Consider the following 20092-nt stretch of genomic DNA (forward strand, 5'->3'; position numbering starts at 1 on the left):
ATGTCCCCTCCTCCCTTGTGGAGGGGGTCCGGTCCGATGACCATGGATGAAGTACTGGCTGTCCAGAGTCGGGACCCAGGATGGACCCCTCGCCCGTGTATCGGTTGGGGACATCTCTACGCTGCTGATCCGCCTCCGCTTGGGATGGTTTCCTGTGGACGGGACTCTCGCTGCTGTCTTGGATCCGCTTTGAACTGAACTCTCGCGGCTGTGTTGGAGCCACTATGGATTGAACTTTCACAGTATCATGTTAGACCCGCTCCACATCCATTGCTTTCGGTCCCCTAGAGGGGAGGGGTTGCCCACATCTGAGGTCCTCTCCAAGGTTTCTCATAGTCAGCATTGTCACTGGCGTCCCACTGGATGTGAATTCTCCTTGCCCTTATGTGGGTTCTTCCGAGGATGTGGTAGTGGTTTGTGCAGCCCTTTGAGACACTAGTGATTTAGGGCTATATAAGTAAACATTGATTGATTGATTGATTGATGTAGTCGAGATTGACTAAAATACAGTTTTGTATGTGTTTATTTTCCCCGCAGTACAAAACCAGCAAGGAGGGAAGCACCATGGGGATCACAGTCAGCCATTCAGCCATGCGTGCACACTGCCACGCTCTCACCCTGGCCTGCGGATACACTGAAGGTGAGCCCAGATACTTCCCCCATTTGTCTTCTGTCCGTTGCAGTCGAGGGATGGATGGACGCACTCCGCTCTGATTTATTGCATCAGACCTGGATGAGGTATTTTTCAAAGAAAGTTAAGACTCTTTCATCGTCTTATTCCTCCTCCTCCTCTCTGGCTGTCCCAGTTTTGCTGTAAATAACTCTAAATTGCACCAGTCTCTTGTTCCCCGTGCCACTTTCTAGGTCACGTGTCCTTACAGTCAGCTCTATTACGAAACAATACCAAAGCTAGAGGGAGTATTTGTGCACAATGTCCTTTTTTTTTGTTGATTCGCAGCTGAGACCATAACCAACGTGCTGGACTTCAAGAGGGAAGCAGGCTTATGGCATGGTGTCCTCACTGTGAGTGCTTTAAAAATGTATTAATAGCGTGGTTGAATGATAAGAAGTGGCCATGCCGGTATGTTTGATTGATTGATTAATCGAAACTTTTATTATCGTAACTTGGACTCAAAACTCACCTATTCCGGACTGCTTATTCATTGTAATCATCTTTTCTTCTCTGTTTGTTGTTGTTGTTATTATCGTTGTTTTTATCCAATTTGATTTTGATGTTTTGATTTTGTACGGTGTCCTTGAGTGTTCAGAAAGGCGCCTTATAAATAAAATGTATTATTATTATTATTAGTAGTAGTAGATTGCACAGTACAGTACATATTCCGTACAATTGACCACTAAATGGTAACACCCCAATAAGTTTTTCAACTTGTTTAAGTCGGGGTCCACATTGTACTGTTGATAAGATTCTCAATTAGGGTCTAAATCAGACCTGGGCAAATTAAGGCATGCGGCCCTTTGAGCTTTTCAATCCGGCGGGCCGGACATATTTTTTTTTAGATCTTTAAGGTGGAAAGTGTAGCTGCCATTATGATGTGCAGTCATGTTTTCTAATGACCGTAAGTCTTCAACTATACAAAGTACCAAACCCCCGTTTCCATATGAGTTGGGAAATTGTGTTAGATGTAAATATAAACAGAATACAATGATTTGCAAATCCTTTTCAAGCCATATTCAGTTGAATATGCTACAAAGACAACATATTTGATGTTCAAACTCATACATTTTTTATTTTTTTTTGCAAATAACTTATAATTTCATGGCTGCAACACGTGCCAAAGTAGTTGGGAAAGGGCATGTTCACCACTGTGTTACATCCCCTTTTCTTTTAACAACACTCAATAAACGTTTGGGAACTGAGGAAACTAATTGTTGAAGCTTTGAAAGGTGAATTCTTTCCCATTCTTGTTTTATGTAGAGCTTCAGTCCTTCAACAGTCCGGGGTCTCTGCTGTCGTATTTTACGCTTCATAATGCGCCACACATTTTTGATGGGAGACAGTCTTTTTTTACAAAGCCACGCTGTTGTAACATGTGCTGAATGTGGCTTGGCATTGTCTTGCTGAAATAAGCAGGGGCGTCCATGAAAAAGACGGCACTTAGATGGCAGCATATGTTGTTCCAAAACCTGTATGTACCTTTCAGCATTAATGGTGCCTTCACAGATGTGTAAGTTACCCATGCCTTGGGCACTAATGCACCCCCATACCATCACAGATGCTGGTTTTTGAACTTTGCGTTGATAACAGTCTGGATGGTTCGCTTCCCCTTTGGTCCGGATGACACAATGTTGAATATTTCCAAAAACAATTTGAAATGTGGACTCGTCAGACCACAGAACACTTTTCCACTTTGCGTCAGTCCATCTTAGATGATCTCGGGCCCAGAGAAGCCGGCGGCGTTTTTGGATGTTGTTGATAAATGGCTTTCGCTTTGCATAGTAGAGCTTTAACTTGCACTTACAGATGTAGCGACGAACTATATTTAGTGACAGAGGTTTTCTGAAGTGTTCCTGAGCCCATGTGGTGATATCCTTTTAGAGATTGATGTCGGGTTTGATACAGTGCCCTCTTAGGGATGGAAGGTCACGGTCGTTCAGTGTTGGTTTCCGGCCATGCCGCTTACGAGGAGTGATTTCTCCAGATTCTCTGAACCTTTTGATGATATTATGGAGCGTAGATGTTGAAATCCCTAAATTTCTTGCAATTGCACTTTGAGAAAGGTTGTTCTTAAACTGTTTGACTATTTGCTCACGCAGTTGTGGACAAAGGGGTGTACCTCGCCCCATCCTTTCTTGTGGAAGACTGAGCATTTTTTGGGAAGCTGTTTTTATACCCAATCATGGCACCCACCTGTTCCCAATTAGCCTGCACACAAATAAGTGTTTGATGAGCATTCCTCAACTTGATCAGTATTTATTGCCACCTTTCCCAACTTCTTTGTTACGTTTTGCTGGCATCAAATCCTAAAGTTAATGGTTATTTGCAAAAAATAAATGTTTATGGGTTTGAACATCAAATATGTTGACTTTGTAGCATATTCAACTGAATTTGGGTTGAAAATGAATCATTGTATTCCGTTTATATTGACATCTAACACAATTTCCCAACTCATACGGAAACGGGGTTTGTATCTTTGTCCGTGTGATGTCAGATGAAACAAAAAGTGTATGTAAACTTTTGCAGAGCGTCATGAACAGGATGCACGTGATCAGCATCCCTTACTCCTTAATGAAAGTCAACCCTCTCTCGTGGATACAGAAGGTGCACACTTACAAAGGTACCATCTCGTTTTATCTCCGGACAAACTGAAAGAGGTTTTTGTGACATCCTTATTCTCTTCCTGTGTGTGTGTGTGTGTGTGTGTGTGTGTGTGTGTGTGTGTGTCCGCTGCTTAGCACGGGTTGCGGTGGTGAAGTCCAGGGACATGCACTGGTCTCTTCTAGCACAGAGAGACCAGAGAGACATCAGTTTAAGCTCACTGCGCATGCTGATTGTTGCCGATGGAGCCAACCCATGTGAGTCCACACAAGATCTACTGGTATTAACGTACGACATCACTCATGTGTCATTGTGTGGCTCCACTATATGCTGACTCTGCATTTCTGCGTGTGATGCAGGGTCGATATCGTCCTGTGATGCCTTTCTAAACGTGTTCCAGGCACGTGGGCTGCGACCTGAGGTGATCTGTCCATGTGCCAGCTCTTCGGAAGCCTTGACTGTCGCCATCCGCAGGTACGCTGGCTTCACTACAGCTTTTTTAATGATTTATGTTTTTACTTCTGAACTTCACCTTTTTTGTTACTTTACACGTCAGCTATTTTAATATCCATACCAGGCCATTTCTGCCCTCTCACGAGGGACAATAAAGACTGGAATAATGTTGAGAGAATATTGTGGTCTTGTTTTCTTACACTTCTAGTTTAGTTTGCATTGCCATACTTACAGTAGGAAGTAGTCTTTGCCATTGAGTTCAATGTGCCAGTCTTATAAATGATAAATGATAAATGGGTTGTACTTGTATAGCGCTTTTCTACCTTCAAGGTACTCAAAGCGCTTTGACACTACTTCCACATTCACACACTGATGGAGGGAGCTGCCATGCAAGGCGCTAACCAGCACCCATCAGGAGCAAGGGTGAAGTGTCTTGCTCAGGACACAACGGACGCGACGAGGTTGGTTCTAGGTGGGATTTGAACCAGTGACCCTCGGGTTGCGCACGGCCACTCTCCCACTGCGCCACGCCGTCCCTTGTCTTTTGTTGAGTCTTACAAAGTGTTTATACCGTAAGTATTGTACTTTTTTAACCACCAGCTCTTTGATTCGGAGGTGCATCGTAGTTGTAGTTTATCTATACCAAATTTGGAGGTGTTGAAATCGGCATGTAAAATTGCTAAAGCTAGTCCGTAGCATGTATATGGCATACTATATCTAATATAAATGAGCATCAAGCTAGCGCATTCTACTGTATTTGGAGCACTTTCTATCAAGCTTGCTTGCTTTGTTGGCATACATTGATGCAGTATGTTTGGCCTATGCGGACACGTTTGTTACTGGATAAAGTTTAATATGCTAATGCCTTGGAGACTTTGTATGTGTATGCAATAAGCAACGATAATTATTTGAAGACTATGTCTCCCGGCTGGCCTGGGAACGCCTCGGGATCCCCCGGGAAGAGCTAGACGAAGTGGCTGGAGAGAGGGAAGTCTGGGCTTCCCTGCTTAGGCTGTTGCCCCCGCGACCCAACCTCGGATAAGCGGAAGATGATGGATGGATGGATGGATTATTTGATGCTTCTTTAAATTGACAAACGTGCAGTTTTAGACTGCAATAAATTTCAATTATTATTACATATGTTTGGTCTGTGTGCTATTTTGTGCTTAGTTGTTGTGTAGCTGCTAGGCAGCCTACCATGTTTACTTTTTGTAAATGACTTGACTAAAATAGAGGAAAAGACCTTCGGTGCATATTGGAGGACATTTAGATGTCCGCCAATGTCCATTTAGACGGTGTGGCGCGGTTGGGAGAGTGGCCGTGCCAGAAACCTGAGGGTTCCTGGTTCGATCCCAACCTCGTCACGTCCGTTGTGTCCTTGAGCAAGACACTTCACCCTTGCTCCTGATGGGTGCTGGTTGGCGCCTTGCATGGCAGCTCCCTCCATCAGTGTGTGAATGTGTGTGTGAATGGGTGAATGTGGAAGTAGTGTCAAAGCGCTTTGAGTACCTTGAAGGTAGAAAAGCGCCATACAAGTACAACCCATTTATTATTTACCATTACACTGGGAAAAATTAATACATTGAAAATTATGGACGAAAAGTCCATAATTTGATAGTTTGTATTTTGTATAAAATTGTCATTGATGAACAAATATAAGCCATATTTATCAATCATCACTGGACCAAAGTCTAATCATTTTAGACTTTTCTTCTCAGTTAAGTTGTAATTTTTTTTAAAGGCCTACTGAAAGCCACTACTAGCGACCACGCAGTCTGATAGTTTATATATCAATGATGAAATATTAACATTGCAACACATGCCAATACGGCCTTTTTAGTTTACTAAATTGAGATTTTTAATTTCCCGCGGGTGTCTTGTTGAAAACGTCGCGGAATGATGACGCGTACGAGTGACGTCACGGACTGTCAGGAAATATTAGCGCTGCACCAAACACGGCTAAAAGTCGTCTCTGTTCATCGCATAATTACACAGTCTTCTGGACATCTGTGTTGCTGAATCTTTTGCAATTTGTTCAATTAATAATTGAACAAATTGCAAATTGTCACGCAGTTGTGGACAAAGGGGTGTACCTCGCCCCATCCTTTCTTGTGAAAGACTGAGCATTTTTTGGGAAGCTGTTTTTATACCCAATCATGGCACCCACCTGTTCCCAATTAGCCTGCACACCTGTGGGATGTTCCAAATAAGTGTTTGATGAGCATTCCTCAACTTTATCAGTATTTATTGCCACCTTTCCCACATATTTTGTCACGTGTTGCTGGCTTGAAATTCTAAAGTTAATGATTATTTGCACAAAAAAAATTGTTTATCAGTTTGAACATCAAATATGTTGTCTTTGTAGCATATTCAACTGAATATGGGTTGAAAATGATTTGCAAATCATTGTATTCTGTTTATATTTACATATAAAAAAGAGTGCGGGTACTTTCCTGGCCCGCCTGCAGTCCAGACCTGTCTCCCATGGAAAATGTGTGGCGTATTATGAAGCGTAAAATAGGACAGCGGAGACCCCGGATTGTTGAGCGAATGTAGCTCTACATAAAACAAGAATGGGAAAGAATTCCACTTTCAAAGCTTCAACAATTAGTTTCCTCAGTTCCCAAACGTTTATTGAGTGTTGTTAAAAGAAAAGGTGATGTAACACAGTGGTGAACATGCCCTTTCCCAACTACTTTGGCACGTGTTGCAGCCATGAAATTCTAAGTCAATTATTATTTGCAAAAACAAAATAAAGTTTATGAGTTTGAACATCAAATATGTTGTCTTTGTAGCATATTCAACTGAATATGGGTTGAAAATGATTTGCAAATCATTGTATTCTGTTTATATTTACATCTAACACAATTTCCCAACTCATATGGAAACGGGGTTTGTATATATTTATATATGTGCATGCGTGTGTGTGTTTATGTATGTATATTTCTATGTATATATATTTATATATGTATGTATTAGGGATGCACCGATTAATCGGTAACCGAATATATTCGGCCGAATATGGCAAAAAAAGCCACATTCGGCCTTCGGTGGAATGAGTTAAGAACAAGGCCGAATAGTGGCGTGTGACGCAATTTTTTGACGCGGTGACGCAATCAACCAACGTGCAGTGATATGTTGTGTACCTGTATAAGTGTATGAGGTTACAAGCACACACTTATTGAGATTTAGTTGAGCCTTCTGTTTACATTATTAGCCTGGTGTGTAGGCTACCTGTATAAGTGTATGAGGTTACAAGCACACACTTATTGAGATTTACTGGAGCCTTCTGTTTACATTATTAGCATATCTACTGTGGCTAAGCAGACTTTGGCCAAAAGGACAATAATTCATTTGTTGTGGGTTTATCCACTTTAATGCACTTTATTTTTTTTTTGGAATGCATGTTTTGTTTGAAGGCCTAATATAAATGAAAAATTGTGCTTTTTTTGAAAAGTAAAGGCTACTGGAATATTAAAAAAATGTCAATATTCAATAAAAAAATACTTTATTTGAAAAACATGTCTAAATATTTATTCTAGGCTATTTATGCAATATAAAAAAAATTGTGAAAAACTGCATTTATTATTTGGTATTCGGTATTCGGCCTTCGGCCAAGCGTTTAATTTTTATTCGGCTTCGGCCACAAATTTTCATTTCGGTGCATCCCTAGTACGTATATATATTTATCATACTTTCAATAAAGCATTAACCCAAAAAAAATGCTATTGCAACTTAAAAGACATATAACCAGTCATAGAAAAATAAAGTCTTATTACGAGACATTGTTGACGTTTTGAATATTTGACCCAATAACGTTTTTTTGATTGATTGATTGATTGATACTTTTATTAGTAGACTGCACAGTACAGTACATATTCCGTACAATTGACCACTAAATGGTAACACCCCAATAAGTTTTTCAACTTGTTTAAGTCGGGGTCCACGTTAATCAATTCATGGTACAAATATATGTTGAAAATGTATTGCTAAAATGAATCAAATCCCAATTGTAATGAGTCCATGTGATGTATGACCACGTCCTACAGACCTCCAGAAATGGGAGTGCCACCACCTGGGAAGGCGGTGCTGTCCATGGGGGGTCTGAGCCACAGCGTGATTCGTGTCGACACAGAAGATAAGCTTTCCGTCCTCACCGTGCAAGACGTGGGCCAGGTCATGCCTGGAGGTGCACTACACACCTGGACCTGGACTCTCATTAAGCCACTATAAACTTTACTCGTGCATTTGAATAAATGACATTTGTGCATTTGCAGCGTTGGTGTGCGTGGTGCGGGTGGAAGGGACGCCATACCTTTGTCAAACGGATGAGGTGGGAGAGATCTGCCTCAGCTCCCGGTGCACGGGTACTGCCTACTACGGCCTTCAGGGCATGACCAAAAATGTATTTGAGGTGAGTGTGTTTGTAACAGAGGTGGGTTGATAAGCCAGAAATTGTACTCAAGTAAGAGTACTGTTACTTTAGAGATGTGTTACTCAAGTAAAAGTAAGGAGTATCCATCCATTTTCTACCGCTTATTCCCTTTCGGGGTCGCGGGGGGCGCTGGCGCCTATCTCAGCTACAGTCGGGCGGAAGGCTGGATACACCCTGGACAAGTCGCCACCTCATCACAGGGCCAACACAGATAGACAACATTCACACTCACATTCACACACTAGGGACCATTTAGTGTTGCCAATCAACCTATCCCCAGGTGCATGTCTTTGGAGGTGGGAGGGACCTATCAATCAATCAATAAATCAATGTTTATTTATATAGCTCCAAATCACAAATGTCTCAAAGGACTGCACAAATCATTACGACTACAACATCCTCGGAAGAACCCACAAAAGGGCAAGGAAAACTCACACCCAGTGGGCAGGGAGAATTCACATCCAGTGGGACGCCAGTGACAATGATGACTATGAGAAACCTTGGAGAGGACCTCAGATGTGGGCAACCCCCCCTCTCTAGGGGACCGAAAGCAATGGATGTCGAGCGGGTCTAACATGATACTGTGAAAGTTCAATCCATAATGGCTCCAACACAGCCGCGAGAGTTCAGTTCAAGCGGATCCAAGACAGCAGCGAGAGTCCCGTCCACAGGAAACCATCTCAAGCGGATCAGCAGCGTAGAGATGTCCCCAACCGATACAGGCGAGCAGTCCATCCTGGGTCCCGACGAGCGGTCCATCCTGGGTCCCGACGAGCGGTCCATCCGGGGTCTCGACTCTGGACAGCCAGTACTTCATCCATGGTCATCGGACCGGACCCCCTCCACAAGGGAGGGGGGGACATAGGAGAAAGAAAAGAAGCGGCAGATCAACTGGTCTAAAAAGGAGGTCTATTTAAAGGCTAGAGTATACAGATGAGTTTTAAGGTGAGACTTAAATGCCCAGGTGCATGTCTTTGGAGGTGGGAGGGGCCTATCCCCAGGTGCATGTCTTTGGAGGTGGGAGGGGCCTATCCCCAGGTGCATGTCTTTGGAGGTGGGAGGGGCCTATCCCCAGGTGCATGTCTTAGGAGTGGGAGGAAGCCGGAGTACCCGCGAGTAGTCACCCAAATATTTACTTGAGTAAAAGTAAAAAGTATGTTGTGAAAAAACTACTCAAGTACTGAGTAACCTGTTCCTTTAATGATGACGGCAACAAGTAATGCACAAAATCATAAAAATTGCAATGAACAAATTCAAAGTCAGGAATATCTCTTAAGCAACTAAAACAATAATATATATTAAGTAATAAATATTTGGTTGTACATTGTATTGAAAAATAAAAAGAAAATGAATTTTACCTTTGCAACCTCATTATACTATTGGCTAAGTTTTATATTCATAAATGTAAGTTTCTTAATACCCGACCTGTTTTTTGTGCCTTTAAAAAAGATTTACAACTCTACATTAAAACACTACGTCTAACAACCAAAAAACTGTGAAAACGATGATGCTGTGTTCCAAATTTAACTTATTTGCTGAGATTGAGTGAGCCTATGGCTTTGTACTTTGTTTATTTTATATATACATATTTTTTGGATTCTATTGAAGTTACTTTGAATTTACAATCCCCTGGCGCTGTTTTGTACGGTTTTTATACTGTTTTTGTACTTTGATTATTATTTTCAACAGTTTGTAAATGTTGAAATTTATAAATAAAGGTTTATAAAAAAAAAAAATTTTTAAATGTGCAGTTAATCATGTGACCGCCTGGCTCTGTTTGATTGGTGAAACGGAGTCAAACGTCACCAGTGACTGCATTTGATTGGTAAAACACAAGTCAAACGTCACCAGTGACTGCATTTGATTGGTAAAACACCAGTCAAACGTCACCAGTGACTCCATTTGATTGGTAAAACACCAGTCAAACGTCACCAGTGTCTGCATTTGATTGGTAAAACGAAGTCAAACGTCACTAGTGACTGCATTTGATTGGTGAAACGGAGTCAAACGTCACCAGTGACTGCATTTGATTGGTAAAACACGAGTCTAACGTCACCAGTGACTGCATTTGATTGGTGAGACGGAGACAAACACCACCAGTGACTGCATTTGATTGGGAAAACACCAGTCAAGCGTCACCAGTGACTGCATTTGATTGGTAAAACACCAGTCAAACGTCACCAGTGACTGCATTTGATTGGTAAAACACCAGTCAAACTTCACCAGTGACTGCATTTGATTGGTAAAACGAAGTCAAACGTCACTAGTGACTGCATTTGATTGGTGAAACGGAGTCAAACGTCACCAGTGACTGCATTTGATTGGTAAAACACGAGTCTAACGTCACCAGTGACTGCATTTGATTGGTGAGACGGAGACAAACACCACCAGTGACTGCATTTGATTGGGAAAACACCAGTCAAACGTCACCAGTGACTGCATTTGATTGGTAAAACACCAGTCAAACGTCACCAGTGACTGCATTTGATTGGTAAAACACCAGTCAAACGTCACCAGTGACTGCATTTGATTGGTAAAACACCAGTCAAACGTCACCAGTGTCTGCATTTGATTGGTAAAACGAAGTCAAACGTCACTAGTGACTGCATTTGATTGGTGAAACGGAGTCAAACGTCACCAGTGACTGCATTTGATTGGTGAGACGGAGACAAACACCACCAGTGACTGCATTCGATTGGTGAAACGGAGTCAAACGTCACCAGTGACTGCATTCGATTGGTGAAACGGAGTCAAACGTCACCAGTGACTGCATTTGATTGGTGAAACGGAGTCAAACGTCACCAGTGACTGCATTCGATTGGTGAAACGGAGTCAAACGTCACCAGTGACTGCATTTGATTGGTGAGACGGAGACAAACACCACCAGTGACTGCATTTGATTGGTGAAACGGAGTCAAACGTCACCAGTGACTGCATTTTATTGGTGAAACGGAGTCAAGCGTCACCAGTGACTAAATTTGATTGGTGAAACGGAGTCAAACGTCACCAGTGACTGCATTTTATTGGTGAAACGGAGTCAAACGTCACCAGTGACTGCATTTGATTGGTGAAACGGAGTCAAACGTCACCAGTGACTTTATTTGATTGGTGAAACGGAGTCAAACGTCACCAGTGACTGCATTTGATTGGTGAAACGGAGTCAAACGTCACCAGTGACTGCATTTGATTGGTGAAACGGAGTCAAACGTCACCAGTGACTGCATTTGATTGGTGAAACGGAGTCAAACGTCACCAGTGACTGCATTTGATTGATGAAACGGAGTCAAACGTCACCAGTGACTGCATTCCATTGGTGAAACGCAGGCATGTGATGGATCCTACTTTGAAGGTCTGTCTCACAAACAAAAACAAACAGCGTGCATTAACAGATAGATAAAAATCAGTAGCGAGTAGCGAGCTGAATGTGGATAAATGGAGCGGAGTAAAAGTAGCGTTTCTTCTCTATGAATAAACTCAAGTAAAAGTAAAAGTATGTTGCATTAAAACTACTCTAAGAAGTACAATTTATCCCAAAAGTTAGACAAGTAGATGTAACGGAGTAAATGTAGCGCGTTACTACCCACCTCTGGTTTGTAATGCAATACATCTCTATCAATAATGTCTTTCCTTCTCACTTTAAATGCTATAAGACGGGGGTTCTCAAAGTGCGCTACTGGAGCTGCTTTGCATAATATATGTGACCACTCCTTTTCTATGGAACTCCTGAATAAATAGAGGGACGTGGGAGCTGAATTTAGAGCATAAGGCGAGACTGTGACTAAGTGCGCAGCTCCATGCGTTCTCCTCATGAGCTAAATTGAACTCTGTCTCTGCATGGTTCCTAGATGTCAACAGTGTTAGAACCTGACAATATAGACTAGAGCAGATTATTTAGTTTACATGTGGCTGTTTTTAACAATCTTGTATTTTGTTGCAGACCATCCCAGTCACGTCCACTGGAATTCCGGTCAGTGACCGAACTTTCACCAGGACTTCACTCCTAGGCTTTGTGGGGCCAGTAAGTTTCTTCTACCTCGTTTAATATGAAGCATTATTGTAGCAAAATGATTTGCAAATGCGTATCTCTATCTGTGTGTGTGCAATCTAATTCACGTGTTTGTGTACGAATGTGTGTTTGTACTTCAACATGCATGTGTGTAATCAGAGCTGCGTGTACGTGATTTAAAGGCCTACTGAAATGAGATTTTCTTATTTAAACGGGGATAGCAGGTCCATTCTATGTGTCATATTTGATCATTTCGTGATGTCGCCATATTTTTGCTATAAGGATTTAGTAGAGAACATCGACGATAAAGTTTGCAACTTTTGGTCGCTAATAAAAAAGCCTTGCCTGTACCGGAAGTAGCAGACGATGTGCGCGTGACGTCACGGGTTGTGGAGCTCCTCACATCTGAACATTGTTTATAATCATGGCCACCAGCAGCGAGAGCGATTCGGAGCGAGAAAGCAACGATTTCCCCATTAATTTGAGCGAGGATGAAAGATTTGTGGATGAGGAAAGTGAGAGTGAAGGACTACAAAAAAAAGACTATAAGGCAGTGGGAGTGATTCAGATGTTATTAGACACATTTACTAGGATAATTCTGGAAAATCCCTTATCTGCTTATTGTGTTACTAGTGTTTTAGTGAGATTATATGGTCGTACCCGTACAACCTGAAAGTCGGCCCCGCACCTTTCTTCAGCACCAGTCGACGGGTGGTGGCGATGCCCATCTCTGCCCTTCGCAAGGGACCCTCTTCGAAACACGATCTTTCGAATGATCGCTGCATAATACACTGTACTTTGTGTGTGTGGTCCAATCCAACCTTGTTCGCTTGACCGCTCTGTTCCATAGTAAAACTTGACTGTCATTTTTCGGGAATGTAAACAATGAAACACCAGCTGTGTTTGTGTTGCTAAAGCCGGCCGCAATACACCGCTTCCCACCTACAGCTTTCTTCTTTGATGTCTCCATTGTTCATTGAAGAAATTGCAAAAGATTCAGCAACACAGATGTCCATAATACTGTGGAATCTCGCGATGAAAACAAACGACTTAATGGCTGGGAAAGATGCTGGAACAAAATGTCATCATCCCGAGACGTTTCAGCAGGATAATTCGGCGCAAAATTTAAAATTGCAATTTAGTAAACTAAAAAGGCCGTATTGGCATGTGTTGCAATGTTAATATTTCATCATTGATATATAAACTATCAGACTGCGTGGTCGCTAGTAGTGGCTTTCAGTATTATGATTTGTCTGTAGGTTAAAAAAACAACATTTATTTATTATAATGGACTGTCCATCACTTTTTGTAAATAGAAGTCCACATTTTAGCAGCAAAATAGTTGTCAGAAGTATTTTGTCCTAATAAATAAGTTATCAGTAATGTGTTGACATATAGCGACCAATATTCTCGTGTTTCCCCCGGGTAACATGGCTCCCTGAGAGATAGGGCGACTCAGACCCACAGTCTTCCCAGTGGCCTCCTGCTGGCCGGACATGCCCTAGACATCTCTGCAGGGAGGTGTCTGGGGGCCTCCTGACCACATGTCCGGACCACCTCATCTGGCTCCTCTCAATGCGGATTAGCAGCGGCTTTATTCTCAACTCCGTCCGTATGACCAGGGGTCTCAGACACGCGGCCCACGAGATGTTATTTTGCGGCCCCCAGCTTAATAAGAAAGTTTAATGTTAGTGCGGCCCGCTAGTTTTATATGAATGGTGCTTGACAGCGTTGTGTTATTTGGGTCCAAAATGGCTATTTCAACATTCTGGGTTGCCTACCCCTGCCTTGGTGGAAAAGCGGCAAGTGAGTAAAAGCGACAGAGACGTTGCCATGGAGACGAGGGTTTTCTTACATGCCTGGCTGACACCTGTCCGTCAGTAATAACAGTCCCCGATAACCTGGACGAATTAAAAACAGCTGTAGTGCACTTCTGGGCCACACATCACACCACATTTAGTTGAATGGTTCCTGTTTAATACAAACATGCTGTAATCATGAAGATGGCTGTCAAGTCTGAATGTTATACATCATCTAATGCAGGGGTCTCAGACACGCGGCCCACGAGATGTTATTTTGCGGCCCCCACATTAATATGAAAGTTAAATGTTAGTGTGGCCTGCGAGTTTTATATGAATGCCGCTTGACAGCGTTGTGTTATTTGGGTCAGCGTTCTGGGTTGCCTACCCCTGCCTTGGTGGAAAAGCGGCAAATGAGTGAAAGCGACAGAGACGTTGCCATGGAGACGAGGGTTGTCTTACATGCCTGGCTGACACCTGTCCGTCAGTAATAACAGCCCCCGATAACCTCGACCAATTCAAACCGTTATTAGTGAAGTGAAGTGAATTATATTTATATGGCGCTTTTCTCTAGTGACTCAAAGCGCTTTACATAGTGAAACCCAATTTCTAAGTTACATTTAAACCAGTGTTGGTGGCACTGGGAGCAGGTGGGTAAAGTGTCTTGCTCAAGGACACAACGGCAGTGACTAGGATGGCGTAAGCGGGAATCGAACCTGCAACCCTCAAGTTCCTGGCACGGCCACTCTACCAACCGAGCTATACCGCTATATTAGTTGTTTTTTATTGTTTAATTTGCATTGCCTCACACGATGAACACTACATATATTTCTATATGACGCCGAATAACACTTCGGCAGCCATCACTTTTTTGTGCTCGCTATCCAGGTACTTTCCCGGCTATTATCCACCGACCGCCGTGTTGCTGTAGGGAGGAAAAGCAGAAACGACACACATTGCGGAAATAACATTATTCTCCGTGCGTGGGCTAAATACAAATATATTCCACAACCCCAAACATGTCTTTTTCAAAGCCTGCAGTGAAGAAAAAGGTTAAAGATAAGCAAAGACAATTCCGGGAAAAGTGGGAGATGCAATTTTTCTTTGTCTTATTTGCACAGAGAAAGTTGCGGTGCACAAGGAATACAATTTGAAACATCATACAAGTAGACATCCTTTGGACTATGCAACATTTTTTTTAAGAATTTTTTTTTTTGCGGCCCAGCCTCACCCAGACTCTGCGTCCAGTGGCCCCCAGGTGAATTGAGTTTGAGACCCCTGCTTATGTCCGAGCTTCTCACCCTACCTCTGAGGGAGCCCCACCACCTGATAGGAGGCAGCGCCATCATTTCAGCCAAATCATCAATCAATCAATCAATGTTTACTTATATAGCCCTAAATCACTAGTGTCTCAAAGGGCTGCACAAACCACCACGACATCCTCGGTAGGCCCACATAAGGGCAAGGAAAACTCACACCCAGTGGGACATCGGTGACAATAATGACTATGAGAACCTTGGAGAGGAGGAAAGCAATGGATGTCGAGCGGGTCTAACATGATACTGTGAAAGTTCAATCCATAATGGATCCAACACAGTCGCGAGAGTCCAGTCCAAAGCGGATCCAACACAGCAGCGAGAGTCCCGTTCACAGCAGAGCCAGCAGGAAACCATCCCAAGCGGAGGCGGATCAGCAGCGCAGAGATGTCCCCAGCCGATACACAGGCAAGCAGTACATGGCCACCGGATCGGACCGGACCCCCTCCACAGGGGAGAGTGGGACATAGGAGAAAAAGAAAAGAAAAGAAACAGCAGATCAACTGGTCTAAAAAGGGAGTCTATTTAAAGGCTAGAGTATACAAATGAGTTTTAAGGTGAGACTTAAATGCTTCTACATAACACGGACAGACAACTTAAAACACGCACACACGGCTTTGATTACACACACACACACACACACACACACACACACACACACACACACACACAGACACGTGGATTGGATTACAGATGTGAGGAGCTCCACAACCCGTGACGTCACGCGCTTATCAAGTCTGCTACTTCCGGTACAGGCAAGGCTTTTCTTATTAGCGACCAAAGGTTGCGAACTTTATCGTGGATGTTCTCTACTAAATCCTTTCAGCAAAAATATGGCAATATGGCGAAATGATCAAGTATGACACATAGAATGGACCTGCTATCCCCGTTTAAATAAGAACATCTCATTTCAGTAGGAATTTAATTTGGACTCTTCCGCTTCCAGTCTGACGTCAGCTTTTTTAATCAACAAACACGCTGGCATATTGACCGAAAAGCAATTCCAAAGACGCCATTAATGAGAAGTAATAGCCGTACTCTGCACTTTTTTTTGCATGTTGATTACAAAGGGGACCTCTTTAATGGTTTCTCTGACCTGAATTACGCCTCAAAATGAGTTGGCCGGCGCTGACAGGATTCTTTATTGTGCTACGAAGATATTCGATGTGGAATACGTAAATAGTTCCGATGAATCACTGCCTTTTTTTTTTTTTTAAGCCAGTGAAGGAGACATTTTATGCCTCTACCTGACATCTGTCGCGGAGTCTTTGATGGATGTGCATGGCGCTGAATCTGAAATAGACTCATCGGATGAGGATACAGAATGTTTTGCATCATCCACCCAACTTGCATTCAGTTGAAAATCTTTCCTTCTAATGGCATGTTCTTCTTTCTGTGCCCACCAGGACAGTCTGGTGTTTATTGTCGGGAAGATGGACGGCTTGATGGTGGTCAGTGGGCGGCGACACAACGCTGACGACGTGGTTGCCACGGCGCTGGCGGTGGAGCCCATGAAGTTTGTGTACAGGGGGAGGTCAGAAAACACACAATTTATATCCTCTCTAATAGGGTTGTCTGGTATACCGCTATTAGTATAGTACCGCGATACTAATGTATCATATTCGGTACTATACCGCCTTTGAAAAGTACCAGTAGTCCGCCACCCCCGTCGTCGTCACGTCTTGTCATTGCTGCTTTACGTGCAAAGGAGCATGTTCGGCAGTGCACAATCACAGAGTACTTACAAGCAGACACAGTGTGTGGACAGAAAAGGGAGAACGGACGCATTTTGTCTTTAAAAACTGATGATAAAGGTGAAGTTATAACACTGAAACTCAAGAAGAGGTGCTTTAAGACACGGCTAGCTAGTTAGTGGCTAGAGTCCAGCCCCAGTCTGCAAGGTTTTAGCTACTTCTAAATCACTAATCCTCGCCATCATGGCGACAAAGTAAAGTTATTTCAAGTAATATTATCACTGCAGGACGAGGAATAGCTAAACATGCTTCACTACACACCGTAGCTCACCAGCGTCACAATGTAAACAAACGCCATTGGTGGATCTAAACCTGACATCTACTGTAATGATACCAAGTACATGATCATATCTAAATGGTAAATGTGTTATACTTGTATAGTTTTTTTCTTTTATAGCGCTTTGACACTATTCCCACATTCACCCATTCACACACACTGATGGCGGGAGCTGCCGTGCAAGGCCCTAACCGCCACCCATCAGGAGCAAGGGTGAAGTGTCTTGCTCAAGGACACAACGGACGTGGCAAAGTTGGTAGAAGGTGGGGATTGAACCAGGAACCCTCAGGTTGCTGGCACGGCCACTCTCCCAAACGCACCACGCCCTCCCCAATATATATAGTAGTATCTAGTTGATACTTTTTGGGCACCACAGGAGATTAGAGTAGTCTCGACACCAAAATATTTTGGTATCGGCACTACTCTAATCTTCTTTATTTAGAAAAGTATTGAAAAGTACCGAAAAGTATCGAAAACATTTTAGTAACTTCCATCTGTCAATTTTCTACTGTGTACTGTACTATCGGGACTACTCTAATATCTAATCTGAGACTAGAGTAGTCCCGATACAAAATATTTTGGGATCAAGACTACTCTAATCTCCTTTATTTAGAAAAGTATCAAAGTATCAAAATAATTTTAGTACCGTCCATCCATCCATTTTCTACTGTGTACTGTACTATCGGGACTACTCTAATATCTAATCTGAGATCTCTAATCGTAGATTACAGTAGTCCCGATACCAAGTGATTTGGTATCAGTACTACTCTAATCTCCTTTATTTAGAAAAGTACCAAAAAGTATCAAAACAATTTTAGTACCGTCTATCCATCCATTTTCTACTGTGTACTGTACTATCAGGACTACTCTAATATCTAATTTGAGATTACAGTCGTCATCAGGATTACTCTAATCTCCTTTATTTAGAAAACTACTGAAAAGTGTCAAAAATAATTTTAGTACCGTCCATCCATCCATTTTCTACTGTGTACTGTACTATCAGGACTACTCTAATATCAAATTTGAGATTGCAGTAGTCATCGGGACTACTCTAATCTCCTTTATTTAGAAAAGTATCGAAATAATTTTAGTACCCTCCGTCTATCCATTGTGTACTGTGTACTGTACTATCGGGACTACTCTAATATCTGATCTGAGATCTCTAATCTGAGATTAGAGTAGTCCCGATACCAAAAATTTTGGTATCGGGACTACTCCAATCTCCTTTATTTAGAAAAGTATGGAAAAGTACTGAAAAGTATCAAAATAATTTTAGTACCGTCCATCCATCCATTTTTCTACTGTGTACTGTACTATCAGGGCTACTCCAATATCTAATCTGAGATCTCTACTCTGAGTTTACAGTATATTTTGGTATCGGGACTACTCTAATCTCCTTTATTTAGAAAAGTATCAAACTATCGAAATACTTTTAGTACCGTCTATCCATCCATTTTCTACTGTGTATATATATATATATATTATACTTTATTTCCAGTGAATTCTAGCTATAAATATACTCCCCCAATCTCCCGAATTCAGAACTCTCAAAGTTGGCATGTATTTACCTCCTTAATACTCTTCCTACACCTTTCAAATATTATTTTAAGACCGATTCGCAAGTTCATTATCATAACACTAAACAAACTGATAATCTCCGTCCTATCTTTGGCCGTATCTACTCTTAGCCAGTTTTCCATCAAACACAGATATCCTTTACTCTGGAATAATCATCTTTGTATCGCAAACTCTTCATCTTCACTCACTAAATTTAAACTTAGATTAAGGACCAGCCTGATGAATCAACATTCTCCATCTGCTCCTACCTTACAATGTAGCCCTACACACACACACACACACACACACACACACACACACACACACACACACACACACACACACACACACACACACACACACACACACACACATATCCTTCCTACTTTGTGTGGACCCATGTTTGGTCAGTAAGTTGTGAGGGCCCCCCTTTCCACTATAGCTAGAATGATGAAAAAAATATCTTTCCTACCTTACAATGTAGCCCTATACTTCCTGACACACACACACACACACACACACACACACACACACATGCCTACTTTGTGTGGACCCACGTTTGGTCAGTAGGTCTTGAGGGCCCCCCTTTCCACTATAGCTAGAATGATGAAAAAAATATCTTTCCTACCTTACAATGTAGCCCTATACTTCTTCACACACACACACACACACACACACACACACACACACACACACACACACACACACACACACACAAACCTCCTTCCTACTTTGTGTGGACCCAAGTTTGGTCAGTTGATCCTGAGGGCCCCCCTTTCCACTATAGCTAGAATGATGAAAAAAATATCTTTCCTACCTTACAATGTAGCCCTATACTTCCTGACACACACACACACACACACACACACACACACACACACACACACACACACACACACACACACACACACACACACACACACACACACACACACACGTCCTTCTTACTTTGTGTGGACCCACGTTTAGTCAGTAGGTTGTGAGGGCCCCACTTTCCACTATAGCTAGAATGATGAAAAAAATATCTTTCCTACCTTACAATGTAGCCCTATACTTCCTCACACACACACACACACACACACGTCGTGTCGACTTTTTGTGGACCCATGTTTGGTCAGTAAGTTGTGAGGGCCCCCCTTTCCACTATAGCTAGAATGATGAAAAAAATATCTTTCCTACCTTACAATGTAGCCCTATACTTCCTGACACACACACACA

The 20092-nt window shown here is 42.4% G+C and overlaps 1 protein-coding gene across 4 annotated transcripts in view; it reads left to right on the forward strand.

Annotated features, from left to right (window-relative positions):
- The window catches only part of dip2a (disco-interacting protein 2 homolog A), a 287322-nt gene that overhangs the window by 221342 nt on the left and 45888 nt on the right, over positions 1 to 20092 (forward strand). For all 4 annotated transcript variants that reach the window (XM_061880114.1, XM_061880115.1, XM_061880116.1 and 1 more), the window contains 9 exons: positions 538 to 640; positions 959 to 1023; positions 3203 to 3296; positions 3415 to 3534; positions 3637 to 3751; positions 7780 to 7919; positions 8008 to 8144; positions 12103 to 12183; positions 16693 to 16820. In XM_061880114.1, the coding sequence (XP_061736098.1) occupies positions 538 to 640; positions 959 to 1023; positions 3203 to 3296; positions 3415 to 3534; positions 3637 to 3751; positions 7780 to 7919; positions 8008 to 8144; positions 12103 to 12183; positions 16693 to 16820 (983 nt within the window). The remainder of the gene's footprint in view (positions 1 to 537; positions 641 to 958; positions 1024 to 3202; positions 3297 to 3414; positions 3535 to 3636; positions 3752 to 7779; positions 7920 to 8007; positions 8145 to 12102; positions 12184 to 16692; positions 16821 to 20092) is intronic.

Source organism: Nerophis ophidion, linkage group LG19, assembly GCF_033978795.1.
Source record: "Nerophis ophidion isolate RoL-2023_Sa linkage group LG19, RoL_Noph_v1.0, whole genome shotgun sequence".
Classification (NCBI taxonomy): domain Eukaryota; kingdom Metazoa; phylum Chordata; class Actinopteri; order Syngnathiformes; family Syngnathidae; genus Nerophis; species Nerophis ophidion.